General features: G+C 37.1%; 1 protein-coding gene across 3 annotated transcripts in view; it reads left to right on the top strand.

The window, feature by feature from the left end:
• The window catches only part of LOC107560914 (SLIT-ROBO Rho GTPase-activating protein 3-like), a 37,237-nt gene that overhangs the window by 14,314 nt on the left and 12,909 nt on the right, over positions 1-10,014 (top strand). For 2 of the 3 annotated variants that reach the window (XM_016245212.1, XM_016245211.1), the window contains exons 4-13: positions 1,001-1,163; positions 1,317-1,379; positions 2,759-2,932; positions 3,068-3,196; positions 3,789-4,010; positions 5,624-5,725; positions 5,879-6,064; positions 6,441-6,525; positions 6,777-6,804; positions 7,179-7,275. In XM_016245212.1, coding sequence (XP_016100698.1) covers positions 1,001-1,163; positions 1,317-1,379; positions 2,759-2,932; positions 3,068-3,196; positions 3,789-4,010; positions 5,624-5,725; positions 5,879-6,064; positions 6,441-6,525; positions 6,777-6,804; positions 7,179-7,275 — 1,249 coding nt within the window. The remainder of the gene's footprint in view (positions 1-1,000; positions 1,164-1,316; positions 1,380-2,758; positions 2,933-3,067; positions 3,197-3,788; positions 4,011-5,623; positions 5,726-5,878; positions 6,065-6,440; positions 6,526-6,776; positions 6,805-7,178; positions 7,276-10,014) is intronic. The other variant, XM_016245213.1, reaches the window with a different exon arrangement.

The raw sequence follows: 10,014 nt of genomic DNA, 5'->3' as shown, positions 1-10,014 counted from the left end.
ATATAGTGTATATATATATATATATATATACAGTGTATATATATATATATATATATATATATATATACACACACAACGGGTAAAATACGTATTGAACACATTTTTCTCAGTAAATATATTTCTAAAGGTGCTGTTGACATGAAATTTTCACCAGATGTCCGTAACAACCCAAGTAATCCTTACACACAAAGAAAACAAAACAAATAATTTCAGAAATTAATTCATGTGTAATAAAATGGAATGACATGGGGGAAATGGCTACTGAAATGTATTTAATACTTTGTACAAAAACCTTTGTTGGTAATGACAGCATCAAGATGCCTCCTGTATGGAGAAACTAGTCGCATGCATTGCTCAGGTGTGATTTTGGCCCATTCTTCCACAGAGTCTTCCAATCTTGAAGGTTCTGTGGGCCTCTTCTATGAACTCTGATCTTTAGTTCTTATTTTCTATTGGATTCAACCCAGGTGATTGACTGGGCCATTAACTTTTATTTTTCTCTAAAACCAATTGAGAGTTTCCTTGGCTGTGTTTGGGATCTTGCTGAAATGTCCACCCTGGTTTCATCTTCTTCATCCTGGTACTGTAGGTGTTGGGACTGAACCAGCTAATATTAATTTACACTGACAAGGGGCAGGATTGCTTTCTAATTACTGATAGATTTCAGCTGGTGTCTTGGCTTTCCATGCCTTTTTGCACCTCCCTTTCTTCACGTGTTCAATACTTTTTTTTATGGAAGTATCATAACTGGATCTTCTGGCGAAACGAGACTTCTCTCTGGTGATGCATACCAGATTTTAACCACTTAGTTTACTTTAACCACACTCTTTTTTTCAGTTAATTGCAAGCTCACTTTCAGATCTGCCTCCATCCAATCAACAACTGATAGATAGATCCAAGTCAAGTCTACACATTTTCAGAAGAAAATATCTGTCACCATTTCTGTTACATTGAAACTTTAACCTTCTCTTTCATTCTCTCTGCTGTTGTCTGTCTTTAGGAAGGAGCAGTTGGACCTCTCTGTGGCTCAGTGCTGGTCTGTTCTGCTGACCCAGACCAGGCAGGAGAGCCGAGATCACAGTTCATTGAGTGAGCTTTGCTGCAACACACTCACGCAGCGGCTCTCACACTGCATAGAGGACACACACCGCCTGGCAAAACGGGTACAGAAATCTCTCTCTTCCACTCTATTACCAGATCTGACATCTAAATCCCCCTCCTTCCCTTCCCCTTTTATTTACCGAAATCACACTCCCACACAAAACACAGCCAAACCATCTTCCTTATTTCACACTTACTCTTATTATCTGTTTCAGAGCAAGGAGGTGGGACTCCAGATGCAGGATGAGCTCTTGAAAGTCACCACAGAGATGCAGACGGTAGGTTGGACACTGTTTTGCTGTGAACATGCTCAATTTACACGGAGGAACACGCTCTAGTGAACTGACATAGGGTCCAAATGGCATCAGCTTTGAATTACATCATCTCACAGATCATCATCTCACATGATGCCAGAGACAGCGTGATTAAACTTAACTAAATAACACATGATGCACATATTTGCATTCATGATTAAATGTGTCTTCTCGTCTTTCTATAAACCCTTAAGTTACAGTACAGTTTGGTCCATCCTGTAGCACAAAAAGCCTGCATGCCCCCCTGCTTTCCTGAGCTAATTTCTAGCTGTGCTCGGGTCAGAGCTGCAAGATCAAGCCCACTGACCCCAGCTGACAGCAGCTGTGTGCTCTCTACCCTCCAGTAGACAAACAGCTTGCCTACCACAAGTGTCTTGGCTCAAGGCTCAGGGATTTTATGTTTGCATGTATGTTCTTTTTGCAGTCTTAGTTACAAGGTATTTAATGTCACTAAAAATAAATACGCTAAGCTTGATCATAAAAATAAAAATAGAACTTTATTTGAGTATGCCACAACATAAATCTTGTTTTATTCATAACTCAAACAATAAGATGGCCAGCAGCCATATCACCCTGTAGTCCAAGACTGGTCGCCCACTGAAGCTAAGCAGGGTTGAGCCTGGTCAGTACCTGGATGGGAGACCTCCTGGGAAAACTAGGTTGCTGCTGGAAGAGGTGAAAGTGAGACCAGCAGGGGGTGCTCACCGTGTGGTCTGAGTGGGCCCTAACGCCCCAGTGTAGTGATGGGGACATACAACAAGCACCGTCCTTCAGATGAGACGTTAAACCAAGGTCCTGACTCTGTGGTCATTAAAAATCCCAGGATGCCTTTCGAAAAGAGTAGGGGTATAACCCCGGCGTCCTGGAAATAATAATAATTATTATTATTATTATTTAAAATAATATAAACAATTATTATTGTTGTTTGTAGTAGTAGTATTTTTTTTAAATTTAGTTTTATTTGTAAATCTAACAATAAGCTTAAAATATCTGGTGTATTATGTTAAAACAACAAAAAATATGACCATGGAGTAAATAAATTATACTAAATTATATAATAATATAAAATAATTATATTTAAAAATAATTATAATACTTATATAAAATAATTATATTAATAAAATATAAATAATAATAATAATTATTATTATTATTATTATTATTTTAAATCCTGTTTTATTGACAAATCTAACAATAAGCCAAACATTATCTGTCTCATTATGTTACAATAAATGAAAAAATGTATTTGCCCATGGAGTAAAGTTTACCGTGTTTGAAGGATAATGAATATGACATTTTTTTTTTGTGCTGTGCATGTTGTAAATTTGTTTAATATCTTACAGGCTTTGAAAACTTACCATCAGTACCACATTGACTGTATGGCTGCTGAAGGTAAGCTCAAAGAGGCTACACGACTGGAGGAGAAACAGACGGGCAAGTCAGCTGATCTGGGGCTTAGCCAATCAGGAGGGCAGAGGCGCAGTTCTGTGAAAAAAATGGAGAGACTGATGGAAAAGGTAAAATCAGTGGTTTGTAAGAATGAAAAGACGGTGACATCCGGAGCTTTGCTCTGTGAAGATGGTACAGGAAGAGCATTATCTCACTTTATCTCTAACCCCCCAGTTTCCACTGTATGTGTGCTTTCTTTACAGAGACAAGGCAAAGTACAGGAAACTCAGCTGAAATGCACTAAAGCTCGTAACGACTACTTGCTCAACTTGGCAGCAGCTAATGCCTCCATGAATAAGTACTATCTGCAGGACATTTGCACTCTGATTGATGTGAGTCTAAAACACTGCTGTCCCATTACCATCTGTCTAGACACTCTTTAGGATGTCATTAGGTTTTAGTTCCCTTTTCATTTTGAATTGACCCCTGACCAAAACAGCACAGAGCATTTTACCTAATGTATTTACTGTATATAGAATGTGTCCATTGAGAGAGATCTAGAGTACCACTGTCTACAGTACCAGTGAACACACTTGACTGATTTATGTTTCTCGTGGTCTTAAACAGCTTTTGATGCTGGAAAAGAGCTGGCACATGTCTAGCATACATATAAACTCCCTTAGTATTGTTTAAAAGAATCCCAGGATGCACCTCATGAAGTCGCTAGATCATTTCCATACTTGTTTCAATGACTTCACTATTGTTCTACTTCTTGACTGGTACTTTACATCATTTGTGGCATTGATATCTTCAGCTCTCAAAAGTGTCTGATGGTTTGTTATTCCCTCTGCCTGAGGCACATTGTAGAACATCACAGCAGGTTTAGTCAGTGAGCGTGAATCGGAACAGTCATGTTTGCTCAAACAATGACTGTATTTTTCTCTTTTTGTCTTTGTCTTGTCATCTGGCTGATGTTGAATGCAGTGCACAGATCTGGGGTACCACCTATCTGTGTCTCGGGTTATACGCGGTTACCTCTCCAACAGAAACCGAACCGTCCAGAATATGAAAAATGGCCTTCAGCAGCTAGACACAGCGGTGACTGGACTCAACCAGGGCCAGGATAGAGATGCTCTGCTCCAGGCCCACAACACAGCATTCTGTCTGCCCTTCCGCTTTCAGTACCAGCCCCACGAAGGAGACCAGGTAATGCCATTTAGGTGGGCTTTCAGTGGCTCTTGAATGAATGAAATCCTTGAAATGTTTTGGTGTAATAAACATGGCATAATATATTAACATCTAAAACTTTTGTAATTTTTTTTATACAATGCAAGTTATATTTTATATACACTACCATTCAAAAGTTTGGGGTCAGTAATCCTTGAAATGTTTTGGTGTAATAAACATGGCATAATATATTAACATCTAAAACGTTTGTAATTTTTTTTATACAATGCAAGTTATATTTTATATACACTACCATTCAAAAGTTTGGGGTCAGTATGACTTACTTGTGCTGTAAAGTTGCGCTTATATACATTCATAGAATTGATATTGTATATAAACAATAGATGCAATAGTTTTTATTTTAGAATATATTTAGTTATAATACACCACCATTCAAAAGTTTAGAATTTTCAGAGTTTTTAAATGTTTTTGAAATGGATATCATCCTCATCAAGGCTGCATTTGTTTGACCACAAATACAGTAAAAACTGGAATATTGTGAAATATTATTACAATTTAAAATAAATGTTCACTATTTTAATAGATTTTAAAGTGTAGTTTATTCCTGTGATGGCAAAGCTGATCAGCATCACTACTCCAGTCTTCAGTGTAACATGATCCTTCAGAAATCATTCTATGATTTGCTACTCAAGAAATATTTCTTATTATTTTAAATGTTTGAACTGATCGTTAAATTTCTCAAAGGAGCTGTCTCAATTTCTGCTGAACACGCAAAGACCGTCGGCTAGCAAACAAGAGCAGATGTTTGCTGGATTCGGCCAATGTTTTTAGTTACCTTTCTGTATGAAAAAAAAAAAAAAAACTTTTTAATACCGCAGGGACAAAATGAATGACAGTAGACAGTAGAAAATACTTTTTATACAAACAAATTGTATTTCAAATGATTGCTGTTCTATTCATCTATTCATTTTCTATTCATCCAAAATCCTGAAAAACTGCATCACAAAAATATTAAGCTAACGATCAGTTCAAACATTTAAAATAATAAGAAATATTTCTTGAGTAGCAAATCATAGAATGATTTCTGAAGGATCATGTTACACTGAAGACTGGAGTAGTGATGCTGATCAGCTTTGCCATCACAGGAATAAACTACACTTTAAAATCTATTAAAATAGTGAACATTTATTTTAAATTGTAATAATATTTCACAATATTCCAGTTTTTACTGTATTTGTGGTCAAACAAATGCAGCCTTGATGAGGATGATATCCATTTCAAAAACATTTAAAAACTCTGAAAATTCTAAACTTTTGAATGGTGGTGTATTATAACTAAATATATTCTAAAATAAAAACTATTGCATCTATTGTTTATATACAATATCAATTCTATGAATGTATATAAGCGCAACTTTACAGCACAAGTAAGTCATTTTTTGTTTATTTTGTCACTGGTGTAGGACTTTTTCCTGACCACCGATTGTTGTCACCTATGATAATGTTTTGCCAACTTAAAGGGTTTGATATTAAGGTGTTGCCAAGTTAAAAAGAGTAGTATTCAGCTGATCATGTGATCTTAACACAGTGGCCATCATTATGTATAATAAAAACATCTGGTGTATGTGGCAGGTGTGTGAGGTGAGTGCAGATGGTCAGGTGAGGTATGAGCTCGAGACCAGATTCCAGCAGCTTCAGTCCAGACTGGCATCTGTTACCTTGGAAACTGAGGAGGTAAAATCCGTGCCACGCTCTTTATTTTTGTGCACTCCTTCAGAGATGCTCATAGCAGTACTGTGCATCTCTCTGACACTCGATTTTTCAAGTGGATTTGTGAACAACCCCTTTTTGATACTCCTATATCTCCAACCTGTGAAATTCCTTCAGATCAGTAAGACACTTAAGACAACACTCTCAAACCTTCTGGAGAGCGTCTGTGATGATGACTGCAACCCCACCCCTGATGCCTCCGCCACCCCATCAGTGGAGAGCACAGGTGAAGGCACAGGAACCAAACCCAGCCTCGCCAAACGCAGAGCCAACCAACAGGACACAGAGACTTTCTACTTCACAGTAAGATCTCCTCCTCTTCCTCTGGATTGATGTGCTTTATGACCAAAAATATGTGGACACCCCTACTATTCATTAAAGATGTGACAGTAAGAACAGTAACGATTTCTATCTCAAATAAATTGTTCTTTTGAACTTTCTATTCATCAAATGCATCATGTTTTCCACAGAAATATTAAGCAGCATAAAAGTTTTCAACATTAATAATGAAGAAATGTTTCTTAAGCATCAAATCGGCGAGCATAGAAGACCTCTTTCAAAAATATTTAAAAGATCTTACCAACCGCAAACTTTTGAACACTACTTATACTTTTGGCCATATAATGTTCATGCAGATCTTACATTGAAGGTACATATTCAATGCATTCTTTTTTTTCAGAAAGTGAAGGAGCATTTAAGTGGCAGCTCTCTGATCTCGAAACTCCAAGCCAAGCATGACCTAGTTAAAGAGGCCATACAGAAAGGTAACTAACCACAACTAACCAACTCTTCTACTAAGAATAAAAAGAAAGAAGGTAAATAAGAAATGGAAACAAAGTTTGTCGCTGTGCCCTAATAAAATATAGGTACGATGGTGTAAGATGCCTTATCACAATAAAAGTTGCAACAGTTTTAATGGTGCAACAGTGACTTTAGTAACTATAGTACTTTGGTGGAAACTATGTGATGGAGTAACTTAACTGTTATCCTTATTTTACCTCTGTCTCTTTTGCAGCTGAGGCCATTGATAGCGATCCCTCCAGGTACGTCTCCCATCCCATCTGTCTCTCTGTGACTGTGTGCTGTTCACACAGTCATGTGCTAAAAACATTGGCCGAATCCAGCAAACATCTGCTCTTGTTTGCTAGCCGACGGTCTTTGCGTGTTCAGCAGAAATTGAGACAGCTCCTTTGAGAAATTTAACGATCAGTTTAAACGACTCGAATGATCGAACGAATCAATTTCATAATGAGGCTAAAACATCTCATTGTGTATTGACCCAAAACTGTGTGCATGCTCTAGAGTACGTTTCTGTTGTGTTGTCTGTTCTGTGTGAATTACTGTTATGTTAGCATGTTTGCATGAGTACACTGATGCTATAGTGTCACAGTGGAGTGCCGGTGTATATATTTCCCAGAATGCAGCCTGGTAGGGCAGTGCGTGTGCGGAAAGCCAGGCCCTTCTCCCAGTACAACCACAAACTCTTCTCTGGAGATATGATCTCCTTCATTCAGGTATAGCCCTGCGACTGACAGCCCTCTGATCTGTTACAGACAGATTTCTGTAATGTTCTTGCTGTGTTCCTCTAACTTCATTCCCTTCATGGCTTCCTTAACACATTGTGCTTCTGGTCATGCGTGTTGCATTTGTACACTTCTGGTATGGCTTTAAGCATGGCTGCCCCTTTGTCTGATTATGGCTTGTGACACAATAACGTATCTGGTTTATTAATGTAGCCTCTTAATGATTATTTGTGAATCAAGACCTTTTGGTTTGACTGGTCGGGTTGCAAATCTACAAGGTGAATGTTAGATATTAATAACATATTTGGAGATAATGTGATCACTTCATGCTCCCCTAGTAAGATTAGAGGCATTGGCATGGTTTGCATGATTGTGTTACCGAATCTTATTTGAAATGACATGCTATGTTATTTCCATAAAGTGACATGGCTGCTTATTAAATCGGGTGAGACAGACGCGCTCACAGTTTCCTCTCGAGGCATCTGTGCAGCCTTAATAATCCATGTGCTAGCCAACAAAAATGTGTGTTCACCTGTGTGTGTGAGTGGAGGCATGCATATTTTTGTGCATGTTTGTGCTCATAAGATCCACTGCAGTCATTGTTTGAATGCTTATCCAAGCCTCTTCCTCAGTGAAATGCTTTGTGATGCTCGTATTTATTGCATTTATTGCTTTTCATAGAAACTACAGTCAAAAGAGCCCAACAGTGACTGTCCAGTTTTTCAATAGATCTGGAATTTTCATTGGTTAAAATTTTTTTTTATGGAACTACAATCCCATAAAGCATTGTGAATGACCTAATCGAATAAAAAACAAAACAAAGGTATTAAACTACAATACGAAACTATATATATATATATATATATATATGTGTGTGTGTGTGTATGCATACATACACATATGCATGTGTAAATATTAATATAAATAAATTAGCTAATAAATAAAATAATTAAATATATATGTGTGTATATGTTTATATACATATTCATGTATATGTATATGTCAGTTGTATATAATTATAATGTAATATATAATATAATAATTACATATAAAATACATGCATGTATATTCATTTTATATAATTAAGTTAGTCTATTAAATATTTTGATTTGATATGAATATTATACCATAAGTAGCTTGAGAGTATAAGTGCATCATTATCAGTTTACTTCTTAATTACATCTTACATAATCATGATGAGAGTGGGTTGTTGCTCTTGTGCTCTTTTGTCACTTTTTCTATTTCTGTGTGATAGGTGGAGCTCCCTGTATTTGATTTTAAAATTACACTTGTGGCTTCTAGAGAAGCATATGGGATTTTATTAGCCACATATGATTACTCATTTGATTAACTCTCATTTGCTCTGCTGACAAAGTGTTTTACCAACTAAGAATAAGACTCGGAGCACTTTCAAGATGTGGCTCTCTGATAGCGCTGGGGAACTCCAGACTTAACACTTTCGATATTTTTGAATGTATACCCTAGCTGTTAAAGCATAGAGGTCATAACAGCTTGTGCATAATACCCACTAAATTCTGCACCATCGAAGAGGTGTCACTCTTGCTGTCTTGCTTATCTGCACTTGATGTCCTTGGCTCATTAGTGGAGTCCTTCGAAGACCACCAACAATCCACCCTGCTGAGAAGACCAGCTTAGACCAGCATGCACTTGGGTAGTTGACCAGTAATGTCCATAAACCATTTTTAACAAGAAACTTTTAAATAAAAATAAGTTAAGAAATACATTAAATATAAATGTGTAAGGAACAAATTACACTACCAGTTGAGTTTGGAATAATTAAGATTTTGTGTGTGTGTGTGTGTGTTTTTAAAGTCTCTTATGCTCACCAAGGCTGCATTTATTTGGTCAAAAATACTGTAAAAACAGTAATATTGTTTAAAAATAACTGTTCAAAGAATGGTTTTGCTTTTTTCATATGTTGTAAAATGTGAGTTTTTAAAGTGGTCATATGATGGGATTTAAATTTTTCCTTTCTCTTTGGAGTGTTACAAGCTCTTGGTGCATAAAGAAGATCTGTAAAGTTGCAAAGACTAAAGTCTCAAATCCAAAGAGATATTCTTTATAAAAGTTAAGAGTCAACCACGCCTACCTAAAACGGCTCCTTCTAACATGCCCCCACATGTCTACCTCACTATGTGGGAAGATTTGCATAACACCGCCCAAATGTTCACGCAAAGAAAGAAGGCGTAACTTTTATTCTCGCTGTAGTATTGTTGCTGCCGCCGCCGCCGCCATGTCGTGAAGATGGTGTGATTAGTTGTGAAAGCGAAACTACTTTGTTTGGCCTTCCAAAAGAGGACACGACTAGAAATCAGTGGTTAAGTTGTATTTACAACACTGTTCCAGAACAGTTTAACCCAAATATTCAGATGTGTGCAGTGCATTTTATGGAGGACTGTTTCCTGATCCTGGTAGAGTAGACTACAATGCCGGCTGTTCTTACTCACAGACTGTAAGTACGTTTTTTATATTTAAAGAATTTGTCACTGACGATTCAAACGTGAGTTTTGGGCAGTGTAGAGAAGCATTTGATGTTTGTAATTTCTCCGATCACAAATGCAGACGTGGTTTTATGTTTATGCGGCGCGATGCAACGCAACGTGTAAAAAGACAGTATAAGTCATTATAATCAGTAATTATGTCCACACTGGATGCAACAAATGCCTCGTTTATAATGGGTTTTAATGTTTTTGTCTCATCGCTCCGGCC

This window comes from Sinocyclocheilus grahami, unplaced genomic scaffold, assembly GCF_001515645.1.
Source record: "Sinocyclocheilus grahami isolate Dianchi unplaced genomic scaffold, SAMN03320097.WGS_v1.1 scaffold747.1, whole genome shotgun sequence".
Lineage (NCBI taxonomy): Eukaryota > Metazoa > Chordata > Actinopteri > Cypriniformes > Cyprinidae > Sinocyclocheilus > Sinocyclocheilus grahami.
This window is presented reverse-complemented; position numbering and strand designations above follow the sequence as displayed.